General features: G+C 36.1%; 1 protein-coding gene across 1 annotated transcript in view; it reads left to right on the plus strand.

Moving 5' to 3' along the window:
* Positions 1–22,122, plus strand: part of LOC121388763 (large neutral amino acids transporter small subunit 2-like) — a 49,706-nt gene that overhangs the window by 22,718 nt on the left and 4,866 nt on the right. Inside the window, exons 4-11 of the mRNA XM_041520256.1 lie at positions 7,270–7,395; positions 10,885–10,984; positions 11,522–11,566; positions 13,659–13,782; positions 17,221–17,324; positions 17,509–17,605; positions 19,182–19,331; positions 20,085–20,262. Coding sequence (XP_041376190.1) covers positions 7,270–7,395; positions 10,885–10,984; positions 11,522–11,566; positions 13,659–13,782; positions 17,221–17,324; positions 17,509–17,605; positions 19,182–19,331; positions 20,085–20,262 — 924 coding nt within the window. The remainder of the gene's footprint in view (positions 1–7,269; positions 7,396–10,884; positions 10,985–11,521; positions 11,567–13,658; positions 13,783–17,220; positions 17,325–17,508; positions 17,606–19,181; positions 19,332–20,084; positions 20,263–22,122) is intronic.

Consider the following 22,122-nt stretch of genomic DNA (forward strand, 5'->3'; position numbering starts at 1 on the left):
GCGTCGTTAAATAAAACACTTCTTTCTTTCCAAGTCCTTTTTATGCAAGTACAATGGTAACTCTGTGTATAATCAAAAGTTGATCAAACTAATTATCATCAATGACCGATGATGACATTCCAACCGATTCTCATCACTAGCACACCCTATATTTGTGAGTGGTCAGTGTTGTGTGTTAAGTACAGTTTCTGCCACAATGAAACAATTATCATTCCAGTGCTAACACATATGGTCTGCATTCATAATTCATCCTATTTCTTCTTAGACTGTTCTGTTTAGTCCCCTACCGGTCCAACCGGAGAGGACTGTAGGTTTCACATCCGTCCGCTTATCATTCCGTCTGTCTGTCTTTCTGTCTCTCTGACCAACTGTTTAGTTTTTTGACAGAATTATGGCCCTTTAACTTGGGCAATACGAAAATTAGTTTTTCAAACCTTTTTTCCACAATGTTTCAAGATATTGAGCTGAAATTTAGTGTATAGCTTTATCATGGAACATTACAGATCAAGTTTGACTTTCATGGCGATTTACCTTTTTGTTTTTCACAGACTTATGGCCCTTGAACTTAGGAGATATGAAAATTGGTTGGGCCTGGTAGGGAACATGTTTTGCTTTATGTTTAACTGTCTGACGCCATATAACCGTAAATAAAATGTGTTGAGTACGTCGTTAAATAAAACATTTCCTTCCTTCCTATTTTGTCTTCCGTTTACACACCACAACACTAAAAGTAGCTCTTGTATAATATTATATGATGTTTTGATTAGTTTTGTTACAACATTGCGCAATCATAATGAGGAAATATTTTAATTAATTTCTCACAGAGAAAATAAGATACATTTGTATATTGTACTGTGTTATTGGGTGATTTAGCGCCTAATGACACTTATATTACAACTTTGTTTATATATGAAATAACAGTTTGGCAAACGTCCAATATTACGTATCACATGGTTCAAACAGTTTCCTTGTTAGAATGAGTTCTTTTGATGATTTTCATAACCGAATAAATTAAAAATATTCTTTTTAAAAATTACCTTTAAAAAAAAAAAAAAAACAGAAAAAGTTACAGTATTATTAATCTGAAAAGTGTAATAAAACTATAATAAAAGCATTACTTACCAGTGTTATACATATATAATATATCTGGATAGGCAGGATATTAGGTTAAAGACAACCTTGAATATTTATATGATATTAAACTCACTTCCATTTCGTATCATGTTTATGTTCTGAGTGAAATAATTTTCAGTTGTCGTAAGCTTTAGCACTGACGAATCGGGTACAAACTATATCGGATTTTGGTTACAATGGCAAACATTAATGTGATAAAAAAAGGTTTTTAAAAGGCTCACAAGTGGAGGGGCACATATCATAATCAATCTTAATTTCTATCACTCAACTCGTTTGGTTGATGTTCCTGTAAGGTTTTAGTGCGCCAATCGATGACGTCATCGTATGAAGTCGAAATGTTACGTCCCACTTGGTTTTCTACTGGGTTGTATCACTTTGATATGTACCAAGATATTTTTAACCATATGGGTAATAAAGAATTATAATTTATCATGTCCTTTCCTTAGAGTTTCTGATTGATGTTTATTGTGTCCATATTCATGAAAACCGTGACGGAACAAGGGTGTGATGATGAGATTTTCTAAAGAAAATCCAACATTTCAGACAACTCTAATAGATCATGGGAATTTTGACTGAACGTTTTTATTTCGTTGGATATGGGTCAACATGGGTTGACTTAGATTCCTTCTGAATAAACATTTTAAACATTTTAACATTGTCATATTGAAAAATACTAGTCCTGAGCACTTATTTTAGTATGACTGGGAAAACTTGTACTGCCTGCACAAACCTTTACCATTTTGACATAGCCATCTCACAGTTAATATAACAAACTGTGTAGAATTCACTGATTTACCGTGAAACTTACTGTGTAGCTCCATCATTGCTTGTGTTCATGTATGTGTGAATTATTGTGTAACATGCGTGGATGTCGAACACAGGCTGTAATATAATGACGTACATAAGCCAAGTAAATGTATCCTAAAATACATGTGTTTTAATAAGATGTTTCCTAATTATGATTATTTCTAGAATTATATAAATATTACATAATTATTGGATTAGTATTATCACTTTTAATAGTCGGACATTGTAATTAAGGGTGGGACATAGCCCAGTGGTAAAGCTCTCGCTTGATGCGGTCTGGGATTGATCCCTGTCGGTGGGCCCATTGAGCTATTTCTCTTTCCAGCCAGTGCCACCACGACTGGTATATCAAATGCTGTTGTATGTGCTATCCTGTCTGTGGGATGGTGCATACAAAAGATCCCATGCTACTAATGGAAAAATGTAGCATGTTTCTACTCTTAAGACTCTATGTCAAAATTACAAATGTTTTATATCCAATAGCCGATGATTAATACATCAATGTGCTCTAGTGGAGTTGTTAAATAAAACAAACTTTGTAATATTTTAAAATGGTACATAGTAATATTTTAACACAGTACATAGAAATATTTTAATACAGTACATAGTACAAATTCAACCCATGCAATTGCCTGCAGCAGTGCCATGAAATTGTTTTTTCAAGATGTATTTTTTCCTTATTGTTAAATAATTCCTGTGTTAAAAAGCACTAGCCCCACATGTCAGCCTAGCGGATTTGTCAAACTGCATTTGAGAATGAAATAGTCACCAAGAATGTTATATCTGTGTGGTCGAGAATAAAAAATAAAGATATGCATGCCAGACTCCCACTCGTTTGAGAATGAAATAGTCACCAAGAATGTTATATCTGTGTGGTCGAGAATAAAAAATAACGATATGCATGCCAGACTCCCACTCGTTTGAGAATGAAATAGTCACCAAGAATGTTATATCTGTGTGGTCGAGAATAAAAAATAACGATATGCATGCCAGACTCCCACTCGTTTGAGAATGAAATAGTCACCAAGAATGTTATATCTGTGTGGTCGAGAATAAAAAATAACGATATGCATGCCAGACTCCCACTCGTTTGAGAATGAAATAGTCACCAAGAATGTTATATCTGTGTGGTCGAGAATAAAAAATAATGATATGCATGCCGGACTCCCACTCATATGAGTATGAAATAGTCAAATTGTTATATCTGTGGTTAATTTTTTTTTAGAACTAACAATATGCATGCCAGACTCCCACTCATTTGAGAATAAAATAGTCAAATAGTTATATTTGTGGTTAAAAAAAAAATTAGAACTAACAATATGCATGCCAGACTCCCACCCATTTGAGAATGAAATAATCACATTGTTGTATCTATGATCAAAAATAAGAAATAACGATATGCATGCCAGACTCCCACCCATTTGAGAATGAAATGGTCAAACTGTGTGGTTGAGAATAAAAGATAACGATATGCATGTCAGACTCTGTTCTGGTATGTGCAAAGATATTTGCATGCAAATGGAAAACATAGCTGTTGTGAATGAGTTTTCGGTCTTGTGATTGCCACCAGGGTTTGGCAGCCATTGATTTACTGACCTCATCCATCTTAACAATTGTATTCATGATGGGATTCTTGTCCTTGATAACCAAAACCAGAAACATTATTTATTATCTTTCCTTTTCTTTTTGTGCTGGGGTGACATTAAACATTAATTGATTTATTCCTTGTTTTTATTTCAGTTTGTCTCAGTTTTTTAATTTGTTTTTTTTTTAACAATTAAAGTAACAATATCTCTTTGACTTTTCGTCATGGTTATTAATACCATGGGCTACTACATCTTATTTTAAGATAATATATACTGTAGAACTGAAAACCATTTAAAAATATTCTCTCTCTTTCTTCAATCCATCCATCCATGTAAACTGGAATTCCCCCAAAACTGGACATTTTTTATGGTCCTTTTTTAAAAATTGGTTCAGAAATTAACCTCTCTAAAGCGGATACGTCTTAAAACTTGGACATTAACTGAGCATGTCCGGTTTAGAGGGGTGTCACTGTAACAGTATTAGAGAGCTCTTTTTGTTACTAGGAAATATTGCCTCTGACCACTCCACTCATATGCAATTAGTTCTTGAATTAGTTTTTGAAAATCGATAATCAAAACTGAAATCCATAGGTATACATTATGCTTAGTCAACGTATCAAAGTAATTAAAAAAAAAAAATATTAATTTCATATAATGTTTTATTATAACACATACATGTATGTATGTACTTAAAGTCAGCCTAGTGAAGTCTACCATTATGCAAGAATTTTGGAGTGTAAAACCTTATTTACAGCATCGGATGATGAAATAAGAAGTTGGAAATAGTTTTATGATTGAGTTCAGAAGGTTAAGTTGTGAATAAACTTGGGGATCGGTTATTTAAAGATCTTGCTGTGGTTAGAGATTCATTGACAAAGATGACAACCCGTTCTGTTTGTACGTGTCCGTAACTGTGTGGATATTGATCTGCCACCGACACCGTAGTCAGTTATTCCTATGTGGGTGCAATCAACTGGGGGATTTATTCCAAGGCTTATAGCGCTATCCGTTTTTGTCAAAGTTGTAATAGGAAATTATGTGGAAATCCCAGCATGCTCTTAACACTGATTGGTCAAGATGTAGTCCAGTGGTAGAATGCATGTATGCTTGAGATGTGATGCACATAACCGTAGCTAGGATTTTGTGTGGGGGTGGGGGATTTGGGGGGGGGGGGGGGGTAGCAGATGAATTCTTGGAACAAACAAGCAGGAAAGGTGCAAGACACTAAGGGGCCCTGAAATACCATTTTGTAGCCATTTCAGTGAGGTTACATACTTAAAATATCAATATCAATAACCAGTAAAAAAAATTGGGATATTATTTTTTTGGGGGTGGGGTGGGGGGTGGGTGGGTCAACTGATTAATATCTATGAATATATAACAGATGGTTGTGTGTTATCTGATGCATGTCTCTATGCGGGTGGAATAAACCAATAAAAGCACTAACATGGAGGCCTGTGTCAGAAGTCTTTTAACATATTGATATATCGCCATCAGTCGGAAATGATAAATGGATGAATGGGTGAATGTTTAACGACATCCCAGCAGGAATAATACATCTGCTATAGGGTGTCAGTCTAAGTCAGAACAGGAGAATGAAATGAATGAATGAATGAATGAATGAATGTTTAACAACACCCAACCGTGAATAATACATCACCTATAGGATGTCAATCTAAGTCAAAAATGGAGAATGAATAAATGAATGAATGAATGAATGAATGAATGAATATTTAATGACACCCTATCATGAATAATGCATCAGCTGTAGGATGTCAATCTAAGTCAGAAATGGAAGAAAGAAAATGTTTTTTTTAACGACGCACTCAACACATTTAATTACAGTTATATGGCGTCTGACATATGGTTAAGGACCACACAGATATAGAGAGAGGAAACCCGCTGTCGCCACTTCATGGCCTACTCTCTTTGATTAGCAGCAAGGGATCTTTTATATGCACCATCCCACAGAGAAGATAGTACATACCACTAACCTTTGTTACACCAGTTGTGGAGCACTGGCTGGAACGAGAAATAGCCAAATAGGGCCACCGAGCGAACGCGTTACCACTGGGCTACGTCCCGCCCCAAGTCAGAAATGGAGTACGAATGGATGAATGGATGGATGGATGGATGGATGGATGGATGAATGTTTAATGACACCCCAGCATGAATAATGCATCAGCTATAGGGTGTCAATCTAAGAAATGCAGAAGAAATTTGTTCATATATCTTAATCTGGGTAGAATTATTAAGTGCTATATGATTTTGATGTCAGTTCATCAACAAAATTTTCAAATTGTAAGTTTGGGGAAATTGGTCAAATCCTGTAGCCAAATGCAAGTTTCAATTAATGGAGAGGGAAAAAAAGTTAAAAAAAAGAAAAAAAAGGGTTCTTTGATAAAAACTCATCGGTACACCTCAGATGACTGGCATTTACCTAGGAAGGTAACAAAAAAGGGCAAGGTGTTCCAAATGGCAAAAATAATACCTGTTTATCAAAGATAACAATGCAAAATATTATTTGTTTTATTGGCTGAATTGGCCAAGACTTAATTTAAGGTTACCACCCCAAATTAGAGCTATTGGACAACCCAAATACATGTATAAATAAAATGACACACAAATAGATATAAATGCAAAGGAAATAATACAGTGCAACAGTGCTTTCTTTAGCCAGGTGAAACACATCGCAAATATGCAAATATATCATCAATGAAAATGTAGCATAATCCAACTGAAATAAAATGCAAATCAATAAATAAACGGTAATGTTGGTGAGTGAGAAACTGACATTATTAAAAAGCATCTGATGTCCGCAACTTTCAGTATTGTTTAGATTTACTCATGCGAGTAATCACACATCCCGCCATGACGATTTCATATTTTTATTATTAGATACTGCACCATTCATTATTTTTATTATTCGATACTGCACCATTCAATATTTTTATTATTCGATACTGCACCATTCAATATTTTTATTATTCGATACTGCACCATTCAATATTTTTATTATTCGATACTGCACCATTCAATATTTTAGGCTTGTAATGACCTAGCAAAATAATGGAACTTTTTGCTGGATTTTTGTTTGTTTGCTTTTTAGGGTGTTTTTTTTGGGGGGGGGGGGGGGGGGGGTGGAGGGGGAATATTATTTTCTGCACATCTGGTATGTTTGTGTTGCTTTATGATTTAGAGAATAATTAGTCTAATGAACTACGAGGAATTACAAATTATCTGTCCTGAGAGAATGACAGGGTTTTAGGACATCCATTCATGAGGGATAGATAAATCATAACTCTTTGTAGCAAATTAGTAATTCTATTTACTTTTAACTGTTTTTTAATGTAAAAATTCCTCTTCTGCTGTCTACAACAAGGCCATCACCCATTAAGTCATATAACCGTACACACATTAGATGATGTAATGTAAGTTGTCATGGCATAACAGCTTTCTTTCTACAGCCAAATGTTTACAATACAAAATAATAGGACTGTGGTTGCATTAGAAAATTATATTTTTTATACTACCATTACTGCTGCTTATGAAAATAATTATGTCATTTCATATTTATGAAACAAATGAGTGAAAAAAAATTCTGTAAATGTTTGTAGATTGGATATTCCAGTGTTCTGTATGAAGAATGTTCAAAATTGAATGGTGTAGTATCAAATAATAAAAATATTGAATGGTTCTGGGTGCATAAAAAAGTCTTACAAATTCTATTTGTATGTTTCAGGTACTTTGACATTTGTGAATGTTATTAGTGTGCGAGCGGCCACCAGAATCCAAGATGTGTTCACCATAGCCAAACTGCTGGCTCTCGTCGTCATTATAGTTACAGGATTCTACCTAATTGCCATAGGTGAGTAGCCACGTGGAATTAATTTCTGACACATGCAATTTTCTCCATTTTACTTTACATGAACAGATCTATGATAATGTGTCCAGTAAATGTGTGGTTTTTTAGGTAATGTAGGCATGTTGGGGGTTGGCCATGTCAATAGCCAAATTAGCCAATAGGTACATTAATTTGTTTTCTGGACACTTTTTTTTTTTCACAGTGCGTCAAGATAATAAGCTGAAATTTTGTGTACTGTTACAGGTCTAGTTTGACTTTCATGACAATTTGTGTAGGACGTAGCCCAGTGGTCAAGAGCTCGCTCGATGCGCGGTCGGTCTAGTTTGACTTTCATGACAATTTGTGTAGGACGTAGCCCAGTGGTCAAGAGCTCGCTCGATGCGCGGTCGGTCTAGGATCGATCCCTGTCAGTGGGCCCATTGGGTTATTTCTCGTTCCAGCCAGTGCACCACTACTGGTATATCAAAGGCCGTGGTATGTGCTATCTTGTCTATGGGATGGTGGATATAAAAGATCCCTTGCTGCTAATTGAAAAGAGTAGCCCATGAAATGGCGACAGCGGGTTTCCTTTCTCAATATCTGTGTGTTCCGTAACCATATATCCGACGCCATATAACCGTAAATAAAATGTGTTGAGTGCGTTGTTAAATAAAACATTTCCTTCCTGCCTTCATGACAGTTTACCTATCTGGTATCAAATTATGGGCTTGAACTTAGAAAATACAAAAATGTGTTGGGTCCAGTAGGGAACATGTATTGCTTTATCAGTACTTTCAGAATGCTTGTTCATAAGATAAACTGAAAAATATTGACATCCTTCCACCATCTGCCATGCCATTGCCTGTTAAAATTTGTTGTGATAATGTTATTTTATGTGGCATTTTTTATTGGTACAAGTCACTTCAGTTTAGACCAGAGTACTGTATGTTTGGTTCATTGATGTGTCTGATATTTTTGTCTTGTCATGACAAAGTCAAAAGCAATATGTAGACATGTACTACTTTTCTGACGGGTCGAGGGTCTGGTTTAAACTTTTGTGTTAGGTCCTAGACCAATAAAACCTGGTTTATATACTCTTCAAAAAAAGGGTACAAATGGGTTATAACTCCGATTTTATGTTTCCTACCGGTTCATGCTTTGTGAATATAAGGTCATTGCATGTCCCAAACACATTCCCACGGTTACATTCGATAAAACGCAGCTACTGTACAATAAAGTTCCAAAATGTGAATATTCGCAAAAACGCAGCCACGTGCAAACCATGTCACCACTGCTGCGTTGTCTGCACGTGCAACATGAACACCGACAGTATAAAAGTGCAGGGTGTTCGCTTGCCTGGCCTCTGTATCTGGCCGACAGTTGACAATCCAGGACATGCCACGTCTCAGTGAACCGCAGAGAAACAATGCCATCGGCCGACTAGACGCAGGCGAATCCAGAACGGCCTTTGCCAGGGCATTCCATGTGTCCCCAAGCACCATCTCCAGACTGTGGGACCGTTACCAGCAACATGGATCAACACGTGACCTCTCTAGATCCGGTCGACCACGGGTCACTACCCCAGGGCAGGACCGCTACATCCGGGTACGTCACCTTCGGGAACGATTGACTACTGCCACCTCCACAGCCGCAGCAATACCAGGTTTACGCAGGATATCCGACCAGACCGTACGGAACCGCCTACGTGAGGTAGGAATTCGTGCCAGACGTCCAGTTCGAGGTGTCATCTTAACACCACAACACCGTCGACTCCGACTGCAGTGGTGCCAGATTCATCGACAATGGCCTCAACTGCGATGGAGACAGGTGTGGTTCAGTGACGAGTCCCGATTTCTGCTCCGACATCATGATGGAAGATGTCGCGTGTATAGGCGTCGTGGTGAACGTTATGCGGCAAACTGCGTGCAGGAAGTGGACAGATTCGGCGGGGGTAGTGTCATGGTGTGGGCAGCCATCTCACACACTGGCAGAACTGACCTGGTCCACGTGCAGGGCAACCTGAATGCACAGGGCTACATTGACCAGATCCTCCGGCCACACATCGTTCCAGTTATGGCCAACGCCAACGCAGTGTTCCAACATGACAACGCCAGGCCTCACACAGCACGTCTCACAGCGGCTTTCCTACAGAACAACAACATTAATGTCCTTCCTTGGCCATCGATATCACCGGATTTGAAATCAATTGAGCATCTATGGGACGAGTTGGACCGACGCCTCCGACAGCGACAACCACAGCCCCAGACCCTGCCCGAGCTGGCAGCAGCCTTACAGGCCGAGTGGGCCACCATCCCCCGGGACGTCATCCGTACTCTGGTTGCTTCAATGGGCAGGCGGTGCCAGGCAGTTGTCAACACACGCGGAGGCCACACCCGGTATTGACTCCAGATGACCTTGACCTTGGTGGTGTGTCCTATCACTTACTCACAATGGACTAGAATGAATTGTGAACAATCCTGCAACATTTGGTAATTATCGGACTCACCATTCAATAATTAAATCAATTCTCCAAATGTTACGACAATGTGGTTTTGCGTTTCTTCTTTTGAAGAGTATAGATACATCTATGAATTTTCATCTATAGTCTGTCCCATCATTTTATAAGAATGTTTTTTTTTTTTAAATAATTTTAGTTTGGTTTGACGTAAGACGAAAAGTAAAAGTGTTTTGGAAATAACAAAACAATGCTATTTTTGTGTGCACTTTACAAATCAATCGGCTCAGAAATAAATAATAATAATAATATGAAAAAAGGTGTTTCCTGTGGGACGGACTATAAATGCATGATAAACAAAAAAAAGTTTTTTTTTTTTTAAATGTTTTTAATGGGGGGTTTTAATTTATTTTTTAAAAATGTTTTTTACTTTTTTTTGTTAAACAACTAGATTATTATGTCATCAGTTATTTCTTTATTCAGTAAATTAGTTTATGGTGAGACATTTTGTTAAACAACTGGATTATTATGTCATCAGTTATTTCTTTATTCAGTAAATTAGTTTATGGTGAGACATTTTGTTTACTTTTGTATCACAACTCCTACAAAAGCATTCAAGATGAATAACAATAATCAAATTCTGACTTTTTTTTAATTTACATAATTCCCTAATCTCAATCCCATGAAACAGCTATTTGTGATGAGCTCAATACATGTACCGGTAGTGGTTTGTAACAATATGTTCAAGCCACATACCATAATCTTGTACTGTTACAGTCTGTATCTGGCTATTACAAACATTACAATCTGTTAGAAATGTGAATCAGAAGATCAAAATTAAGAAAAAGTAGCCTCAGTTTTTGTTGTTGATGGGTTTTTTAAAAATCTTTATATGGTTACAATTACAATTTGGTTGATATCTAATCAAGATTGATTAAACAGTGGATTAATTAAACTTTCCTTTCCTTATTAAATTAACAATATTTTATTAATCAATGTATCAAAATCAGTATTTGTCAGAGTTTTGTTTTCACTTTCTTGTTTCGTGTTTTTTTTAGGTGAAGTAGAATTTTTCCACAATGCGTTTGACAATTCTAAAACAGATATAGGTGATATATCATTAGCTTTCTACTCCGGGCTCTTTGCATATGCAGGATGGTAAGTTTAATAGATGTGTGGGTTTTTTATGATGCAATACATGAATATATCACACATTTAAAACAGCTGCAAGGAAGATATAATTTAATGGGGCACAGATTTATGGTTATAGCTTTAGACTTTGCCAAGTCGATATCAGAAGGTTATTACGTTCACAAATAGCAAAACATATGCATTTTGAGTGAAATATGTGGCAAATGTTTTATAGTTTCATAATCCGGGGGTGGGGATATGTCTAGACTAATTTGTAGAGATTTTGGGTCACGCTTCCCCAGAATTTATATTGAAAAAAAGAAGAAGAAGCATTGCTTTCAGCATTGGTGGTTTTGACTCCCTGCACATGTACATGCACCTGCAAGAAACATTCAAGACAGACCAGTATTAAATCAAGTGTTTAAAGTTTAAGTATATATAGTTATAAATACATATTATTTATTACTGCAGACTTCAGTGTACAGTGTAACCTTTGTTTTATTTTACTTTCCAGTATAATTTTACATGTAAAAATTTTTTGCAACAAACATCTCTTTTTTTCAGGAATTTTTTAAACTTTGTAACAGAAGAAATGATAGAACCATTTAAGTAAGTATAATCTGCATATAGTGGGGGAACAGTTGAAATACATATTATGCTTTCTATATTTTCATCATTTAATATTGAGATTTTAAAAGGCATATTGCAGGGCTAGCTCTTGGTGAGCCAAATATTTCACAAATTGTCCATTAAACTTAAAAAATTGCAGAAATCGACAATTATTTTATATAAAATGTCAATTATTACATGAAATTATTTTGCCAGATTAAAATAAAATTAGCCAATAGCTTTAAAAATTCTTTTTGGCTAGAGCTAGCCCTGCATATTGGGTCAGTTGCTGTTTATTTGGGGTATTATGGCTAGAGCTAGCCCTGCATATTGGGTCAGTTGCTGTTTATTTGGGGTATTATGGCTAGAGCTAGCCCTGCATATTGGGTCAGTTGCTGTTTATTTGGGGTATTATGGCTAGAGCTAGCCCTGCATATTGGGTCAGTTGCTGTTTATTTGGGGTATTATGGCTAGAGCTAGCCCTGCATATTGGGTCAGTTGCTGTTTATTTGGGGTATTATGGCTAGAGCTAGCCCTGCATATTGGGTCAGTTGCTGTTTATTTGGGGTATTATGGCTAGAGCTAGCCCTGCATATTGGGTCAGTTGCTGTTTATTTGGGGTATTATGGCTAGAGCTAGCCCTGCATATTGGGTCAGTTGCTGTTTATTTGGGGTATTATGGCTAGAGCTAGCCCTGCATATTGGGTCAGTTGCTGTTTATTTGGGGTATTATGGCTAGAGCTAGCCCTGCATATTGGGTCAGTTGCTGTTTATTTGGGGTATTATGGCTAGAGCTAGCCCTGCATATTGGGTCAGTTGCTGTTTATTTGGGGTATTATGGCTAGAGCTAGCCCTGCATATTGGGTCAGTTGCTGTTTATTTGGGGTATTATGGCTAGAGCTAGCCCTGCATATTGGGTCAGTTGCTGTTTATTTGGGGTATTATGGCTAGAGCTAGCCCTGCATATTGGGTCAATTGCTGTTTGGGGTATTATGAAGGCATGTGATTTTTTTAGCTTTAAAAAACCCCCCAAAAACCCCATTACTGTCTGATTTTATCTCATTTTTTTTTTTTTTAGTTAATTTTATTTTCACAAAGTAGATTTGATTTGATCAGAAATGCTAAAAAAAATAGGTATAACAAAGGCTGAGGTATGTACTGTCCTGTATGGGATGATGCACATAAAATAGACCTGCAGATTTCATCTTTCATTATCAGTGTCTAACTGTCTGAAACCATATATAACTGTAATTAAAATATGTTGTGTGTCATTAAATAAAATATTCCTTCCTTCCTTCCTTCCTTCCTTCCTTCCTTCCTTCTTTCTTCCTTCTACATAGCCATGGTTAGAAATCTGTTGAGGTTTTGTTAATCAAAGATTCCTTTGTTTCTGTGCTATCAGTTCCAACTGGTTGTTTATGTTTAAGTGTATTCCATTACACACCTTTAATTAATAACATATTTAATTACATACCTTTAATTAATAACCTATTTAATTACATACCTATAAATTAATAGCACTGGGGAGCTGGCATAAGTTGACACCTGCGCCCATGACAGGTGTACGCTACAGCAGCTGGCTCTGAATGTGCACGTTAAAGGGACATTCCCGAGTTTGCTGCAGTTTTTAAGATGTTATTGACTAACAGAGACTTTAACAATTGTAATTACATATCAAATATATTTTTCTGCATAAAATATTAATGGCTGTATATTAAATGTGTTTCTGATCATTCTAATATTTGCACTAGGTTAAATTTCATTTTATTTCCTAAAATATAATTTTTTCATACATAAGAAATTATTTGAAAACAAAATCCAATTTGGGCTTCTTACAAATATTAAGAAGACCAGAAACACATTGAATATACAGACACTGATATTCTAAACAAGAAAATATATTTAATATGTAAGTTTAATCGTAGAAATATTTTATTAGTCGGAAACATCTTACAATGCAGCAAACTCAGGAATGTCCCTTTAAGCCCAATGACCTGACCTGACCTGACCTGACCTGACCTGACCTAACCTAACCTGTATATGTTAATGATACATGTTTATGTTAATAACAAATTGTTATTGATTATTTCAGAAATTTACCTCGTGCCATTTACATTTCGATTCCAATCGTTTCCGTTGTGTATGTTTTAACAAACGTTTCGTATTTCACGATTATATCGCCGAGGGAACTGCTGCTGTCCAATGCTGTGGCTGTGGTAAGTCTATCCGTTATAATTATAATATGTATTGTTATAATGATAATGATGATTAATGATGTGCAGCATACCAATATATCATCAGCCTCTTAGTATTGCCTAACTCAATTTTAGAGCTTTTATGACAAATTAATTTTATATATATATATATACACACACACACACATACACAAATACAAATTGAAATGAATTCTTTAACCGTTATTTAAACAAGAACAACAAAAACAAAATGTGACTGATTTGTTAGTTTCCAAACTTTAACTACTTACTATTTATTATTATTATGAACCCTCGAGTCTAGGCCAATGGTAGGTAGGTAGGTAGGTACATAGGTAGGTAGGTAGGTAGGTAACTAGTTTAATGTGCTCATATACCACTAGGGTTTCGAACACGCCCATCCAGAGTCCGACCTCCGATATGATTGGGGGCCTGACTCGGGACAGGAATTGTCTAGGCCTAAAGTTTTTAGCTCATCTGACTACTCTGGACTTAACTTTGATAATAACTAGTATCTTGTTTATTACCCTCTAAATAAACACTGGAAGTCTATAGTCTGTCCTATCCTCCTACAAAAATGTGGGGTTTTTTAAAAATAATTTCAGTTTGGTTTGACATAAGAAGGAAAGTAAAAGTGTTTTGGAAATAAAAAACAACTATTTTTGTGTGCAATTTAGAAAACAATGAGCTCAGAAATAAATAGCTTGTAGTAAATTCCATAGTATGAAAAAAGGAGTTCCCTGTGGGAAGGACTATGGTATACTATTGTGACCACTTCACTATGATAGCAGGTGGTATTTCCAGATGTTTATAACAGTGGACAGCTGTTTGGCTGTTAATAGTTTATTAATTAATGTCAACTGCGACATATGGATAATCATTGAACCACACAGTGTTGCAAGGCTTTCATAACATTGAGATATTACTGTGATAAAACAAGTGTGAACCGTTGAGTACCGTTATGCAAATAGATGTTGTTTTGAACAGTGACTTCCATTCATCAGTTGACGTGGGAGTTTAGGATGTTGTCATCACACGTGGACATGTCATCACAATATTGTTTCATTACCATCTATAACATAGTACGTTTTGTTTTCATTTGCAGTACATACCATTAAATCAGCAGGTGTCCATGAGGTTTTTTAAAATTGCATTTTGTGCCAAACAAACACATTGACTAGCAATTCACACAGCTCTTTACACTGTGGTTTGACATAATTGTATGATAATTTAAATTTTTAATGAAAATAATCATATTAATATACTTGCCTTTGTTTAACACCCAATAGCAGATGTGTATTTTTGTGCTGGGGTGTCATTAAACATTTGTTCGTTGGTGCGTTCATTGGTTCGTTCATTGGTTTGTTCATTGGTTCATTAATTAATTCATTGTGCAATTTTTGTATGGTGTGAATTTCATAGAATTGTACAGTACTTAAATTGCACTTTTAAAACCTATGTCATTACTTTTATTAGTCCATTACAAATCTAGCCAGATAGGACTATAGGTTTTGCTTCCGTCCTCCTGTCTGTCCATCCGTCAAACATATAGTTTTAAGGACATTTGTTTATTTGCTTGTTTTCTTACAAAACAATAGCAACAACATGCATGCAGAAGTAAGATACATCATCCGTTTTAAAGTTTGATTACAATAAAAATATGTATCTTTCTGTTAAACTACTAATATAATATCCTCAGCTTACAAACTTTATCTTTTGTTAAACCCTGATTTAAAAATATATATATATATTTATCCTGCAACCACTGTTTCTACTGACAGAATATGATGGCGGATAAAGTGAAGTCATATCCGTATAGTAACAGGATATGACTTGACGTCACGTATGTGACGTCACACGTATAGCTGCATTACAAAATCGCTCATCTGACCTCTAGATCATCATACTATGTAGCTGAAATAACAGAAACATTAATAGGCAGAGCCTTGCAAAAATTTTCATTCTTACGTTCACAGGATAAAGCCGATATCCGACATCATTAACTAGTTGTTCCTTTTTTTCTTTTTCTTTTTTTTCTTTTTTTGTGTCAGAAACCCCTGACAAATAATGCCTTGTATGACTATATTAGCATCACCATATGTTGTGAAGGACCTGACGACTTGGTAACATATGCCTCCTGATTTGTGTATAACAGTGACAATAGGATAGGCTTACCAGCCTCAGGATATTCCGAAAATTGAAAACACTTTCAGACACAATGTCACGTTTCAAATTGCTGTAGGTAACAAATTCTTAGGTTCCAAACATAAAATTATGTATTGACAAAGCTTTGATTATCAAGCAGGAAACACTAGATAAGATTTTGATTTGTCCAATGTTATTTTCAGTTGCCAGGGATGACTGGACATATAAATGCACAACATGTACAATTTACAGCAGTATTCCTAAAGGTTAAATAATGTTGCTTGTAAATAGATAGCATCCTGATTGGTTGAATCATCATTAATACGGAAGGCTGTTTTATCAGTTTCCAATCATTCTGACCGGTTCTCCACTTTTGATTTGCACTGCTGACTACCATCTTTATGTTTGTCCAATGCCACACTTCGCAAGGATCATTTTTGACTCAGTTCCAGTAGATTGCTATACTTACATCATGCCAAATATTGTGTTCAAAGATTTAATTCCATAAATACAACAGCTCTGAACACTGCCATCTTTGTCACTTAACATAGATATGTCTATATAAATGGCGGCATTGAAAATAGCCTTAGTTAATGAGGGCCATACCGGCCTCAGTGGCGTCGTGGTTAAGCCATCGGACATAAGGCTGGTAGGTACAGGGTTCGCAGCCCGGTACCGGCTCCTACTCAGAGCGAGTTTTAACGACTAAGTGGGTAGGTGTAAGGCCGCTACACCATCTTCTCTCTCATTAACCACTAACAATATTAACAACTAACCCACTGTCCTGGACAGACAGCCCAGATAGCTGAGGTGTGTGCTCAGGACAGCGTGCTTGAACCTTACTTGGATACAAGTAATGAAATAAGTTGAAATGAAAATGAATGAATGATGCCACTAAAGCCCATTTAAACGTTGTGGTGCATAGCACGGATTAGATCTAGTGGCGTTATAACTTTAAAGGGACAGACCCTAGTTTTTAAACACTACAGCATATTTATCACTATTACTAATAATATTAGAGCCTTTATGATCACTCAAATCACACATTACTTATATTTTATTCTTTAGATTATCCCTTTCTGTAGAACCGAAGTGTTTCTGGTCATCCTGTTGTTTTTAATGTCACAAAATGCATTTTTCAGATTTTTTAAAATGCACATGCGTCTGAGAAGTAGCGGTTATTGATTCAAGTTCTAGTCTATTTGTAATATGTAAAAAGTATATAATTATTATTTATTTTAAATAAATGTACAATGTATTTATTTTTATATTGTCATTCTTATGACATATTTCCAGACATTCGGAGACAAAGTGTTTGGAGTTATGGCTTGGATTATCCCAGTTTTCGTAGCATTATCAACATTTGGTGGAGTGAATGGATTACTTTTCACCTCTGGAAGGTAAGTTGAAGGTTGTTTGGGTATTTATCACCAGTAATGTTGAATTCAATTAATTTATTTCTCTGTTAGAGTTGATATAGTAAGGAGAGTGACAATAACATAATATGTCTGAAGCCATATAACCATAATTAAAATGTGTTGAAAATGTTATTAAATAGAACATTTCTTTCTTGCTTGTTGACAGGTTGTTTTTTGTTGGAGCGAGAGAAGGCCAGTTGCCTGATTTCATGGCTATGATCGACATTCACAGATTCACCCCACTGCCAGCCATGCTCTTCACGGTCAGTCTCTCTTTTGTGTGTCCCAACATAGGCATGATTTAGTCTACAGAATTTTTATAATGTTGAATACTTCCATGTAATGCAGTGTGACAGGATCGTGCTCAATGGGTAGAGTGTTCGCCTGAGTGCCTTACTCTAGGATTGAACCCCCTTCATGAACCCATTCTTTGATTGTGTTTATTCCCATTCTAACCAGTGCCACATGCAGGGCTAGCTCTGGGTCGGCAGACAATTTTACCAAATTATATATTAAACAATCCAAATTTTATAGATACCCACTTATTTTGTAACAAAATATCAATTAATACTGGAAATTCTTTAGCCAAATTAATATTTTTTCACCATTTTTCAGAATTTCCATTTGGCGAATTTGGCGACTGCCAGTGCTAGCCCTGCACATGACTGGAAAATTACTGTTAATGGGAAAAAGTAGTTTGTTTCTAAAATGTCACTAAAATAATAGGTCTGGTTACAGTAACACATTTATTTTTTAATAAAAAACTTCTTGCATATACAATTAAGTTCCACATACATAATATTATGGTAAATATTAAGGTACACATTGTGCTAAATATTGAAATTTTCTAGATCCTTGCCTGTTACAAGTAATTAACTTTTTATTTTGGTACTGTGACACACGACTTGTACATTTGTTCAGGCATAAATTAAAAAACAAATTGGTGACTTTACATTCCACATAGGGGCCTTAAATTCTATTTATTTTAAACTTTCTATTCTGTATTAGTATACATATTTTGGAAATAATGTAAAATAGCTTATTAAGTGGCTAGGTCTTAACATATTCAGTTTGCTGATGTAAGTTAATGAGGCAACATTACCCGATAATGCATTTATCGTGTAAAGAAATAATGTCTACTGATGTTTTTATACTGTTAACAGTTATATGGATTTTTTATTTTATTTAGTTTAAGCATATATTATTACCAATAGTTTGAAATGAATGTCTAAAAGATATCTTATATGTAAATTCGAATAATTATGCTTTCCTTATTTTTGAAGTTTGAAATTGTCTTTTGGTTAAAAAATATAAAAATAAGTAAATGAAATTTAAAAAAATTTAATATTAAAACTAGCTTACTTTTATTAAATATGTATGTTTCTAATATTAAAAAAAACCCAAAATATTTCTTTTATTCCATTAAAATGCTTACATTGTAAGTGTATGTGATTAGGTATCTTCACCTTTTTTGCAAGTCTGCTTAAGTTGGTAGATAAGAGTTTAGATACAGATAGTATGCCACATATATCTGGTTTAGTTTTTTATATATACAGGGCTTGCCCTGCCCATTGCCAAATTAGTCAGTTGCTAATTTTTATACAATGTGGCTACAATATTTATTCTTTGGCTAATAAAATATTCCTTAAATGAACCACATTTTAATAATTTTCAAGAAAATACTCTATAGATTTTAAAATTAGCTAAACCAAATTTGTTCTAGTGTGAACCCTGTTTGTATGCTGTCAGTGAAGAATATATCATGTTTGTTATTGCATCTTATGTCTTACCACAGAGAGATATTGCAATACATCTGGAAGGTTTTTTCCTTTTCTACAGGGAGGTCTATCAATCTTGATGCTGATATCTCAGGATATTTTCGCTCTGATCAACTACATGAGTTTCGTCCAGTGGCTGTCTGTGGGGATGTCCATCGCCGGTCTCGTCTACCTGCGAGTCACCAAGCCTGATCTGCCACGCCCTATTAGGGTATGTTTCTTCTGTGTTTATACCTATTTTCATGCTTATATCCAATTACGGTTCAAGTGTACTGTCCTGGGCACATACACCTCGGCTATCCAGGATAGGGGTCAATTGTTAATGGTTAGCGATAGAAAAGTTGGTGTAGTGGCCGTACATTTACCCATTGAGCTGTTAAATTCCTGTACCAGGGTGCAAACTCAGTACCTACCAGCCTTAAGTACAATGGCTTAACCACTACACCACCGAGGCCAGTTTAGGGTTCGTTTAGTTATGATATGACTTGTTGGATATAAAGCATGTTACTTCTCAAGTCAAGTCGGGGTGTTTTTGATATACTGATGCAGTTAGGAATGGTAGTGATAAAATGGACACACAAGTCAGCTATCTAGGCTGTCTCTGGCTCAGCGAAAGCAAGTAGATATTGGGGGGCTAACTGAGATCGAGGGCACAAAGCAAAGTTTCTAGGGGGTTCTGGGGTGTGGTCCCCCATAAAATTTTGAAAACAAGATGTCGTGAAATGCAATTTCCTGCATTCTACAAGTAAAATTAATCTCTGCCTTAAGATTTACTACCAATAATATTTTTTATTCATGATTATTGGGGGTGGGGGGGGGGGTGGCTAGTGGCCCCCTGCTCTGCCCTGCCTATGTCTACGAGGAACAGGTTTAGTGGTTAATGAGAGAGAAGTTTGTTGTGTAGTGACCCTACACCTCCCGATGAGTCGTTCAAATTCACAACAGTTTTGTTTTTCTTTTCTAGTTTCCACTGATTATTCCTATAATGTTCCTAGCCGCAGTTGTCTTCCTGCTCATAGTACCAGTCTATGCTGCCCCCAAAGACACTGGGATGGGCATTTTGATAGTGTGTTCGGGAATACCGGTCTATGTATTGGGTGTCAAGTGGAAAAACAAACCTCAAGTCTTTACAAAATGTGTTGGTAAGTAAATTTACTTTTAAATTAGGATACCATTGATCTACGGAAAAACAAACCTAAAGTCTTTACAAGACATGTTGTTAAGTAATTTTCACTTTTAAATTAGGATACCGTTGATCTAGTGTTTAGAACTTTATTTGCTATTTGGTTTGAGTGTTAAGTCAGATTTCAACTGCACACTCAGAGTTCTAAAAATGTGACACCCGCCCCCCCCCAAGGACAAGGACAAGGTCAAGGCAATTTGGAACTAGGCTAAAAAGCTCATTTATTTGCTTTTAACTCAAGATTCTTTTGAAAGATGGCTTTTATATTGGGTATGAGTGTTCAGCAAGCACTTCTTTAAACTACATACTCCGCAGGTCCATGAATTTAATTTTAAAGTTGGCTAGTTTCCCTTTCGAATCCTTTTATGGATGAGTTTCATAGTTGGTGTAATAGCCATTAAACTTCAGTCTATCATACCAATAAATGTGACACCAGGGTAAAATAAAAAGCTGGCAGCCTTATTGTTTAAAAAGTTCCAATATACTGGGTAGAAGATAAATATTAAGTAATTATGTAATATGCCCTAGATGTAGTGGACTTACAGAATACACACACACTCTCTCTCTTCTCTCTCTCTCTCTCTCTCTCTCTCTCTCTCTCTCTCTCTCTCTCTCTCTCTCTCTCTCTCTCTCTCTCTCTCTCTCTCTCTCTCTCTCTCTCTCTCTCTCTGGGTTGGAGATGGTACTTCAATCTAAAATCTCCCACTGCCTTTAGGTGGGGCATAAACACAGTAAGTATTAAGGCTCATATTTTCGAAGCAATCTTAGCACTGTGAAATTGTAACACCATTGTTGGCAGTGTCGTCATATGGTGTGTGCTATTGTGACGTCACAGCCAACAATGGTTTTTACGATTTTATAAGTGCACACACATTGAGCTCTGGTGCAGGTACAGAATTTTCAAACCTGTCTTGTGGAGTGGCAGTCTTTCTACAGATGGTTTAAGTATATAATGTTCTGGGAAGTGGCACTTGACAGCCACTTGTGGAAACAAATCACAACCTTGTTGAGGTCCCTTTGACTTTCTTGTGCAGAGATACAGTTTTGATCAGGATAATGTTTTTGTTTAGATAAAGTAGGGTCATAGAATATATTACAGAATGATACAGAGAGTGTAATGTTAACTGAGACTAAAGTGTCATCCTCTTTTTTTCTTCTCAAAATACCATCCAGAACATGTGCAAACTCGTTATCATTCAGTAAATATTATGCAACACACTGTTGCTTTACCATTCTCGTTCCCAGGGCTTTTAGATTATGGTCTGGGGTGGATCTAGAGGGGTGGGGGGTCCAAGGTGTCCGGACCCCCCTCCCCCCTCAAATTTGAGAAGTGCCTCTCTTATTTAGAATTTTTAGGTTTTTTACAAATTTATTTAGTTTTTAAAAATTATTATTTTTATTTTTTAAATATAATTATACCAAAGAAAATCCATGTGAACCGTGTGTAATTTTTCAATAGTGCCTTTTCATAATGTTATGGTGCCCTTTTTGTCTTGGACCCCCCCCCCCCCCCCCCAATCAGAAAAGCTGGATCCGCCTCAGATGGTAGCCCCATTCCCATGGCTAGTGATATTCAATGTTGGGCTAGTACATAACTACTATCCCCATGCCCGATGGCTAGTGAAAAAAAAGTTGTCAAATGCTGCATTTCAGCTTTGTTTGTAAATATGAATATCCTGCCCCCCACCCCTATCCCCAGTTTTAGTGTTTTTAAGCTCTAGCTCCCTCTCTAAGTGACATTATTACTATTAGTAAAATTGTATTAACTTAAAGTAAAGTAGGGCTAGTGAATTTTTAATTTGAGCTAGTACGTTTTAAA

This window comes from Gigantopelta aegis, chromosome 14, assembly GCF_016097555.1.
Source record: "Gigantopelta aegis isolate Gae_Host chromosome 14, Gae_host_genome, whole genome shotgun sequence".
Taxonomy (NCBI): Eukaryota; Metazoa; Mollusca; class Gastropoda; order Neomphalida; family Peltospiridae; genus Gigantopelta; species Gigantopelta aegis.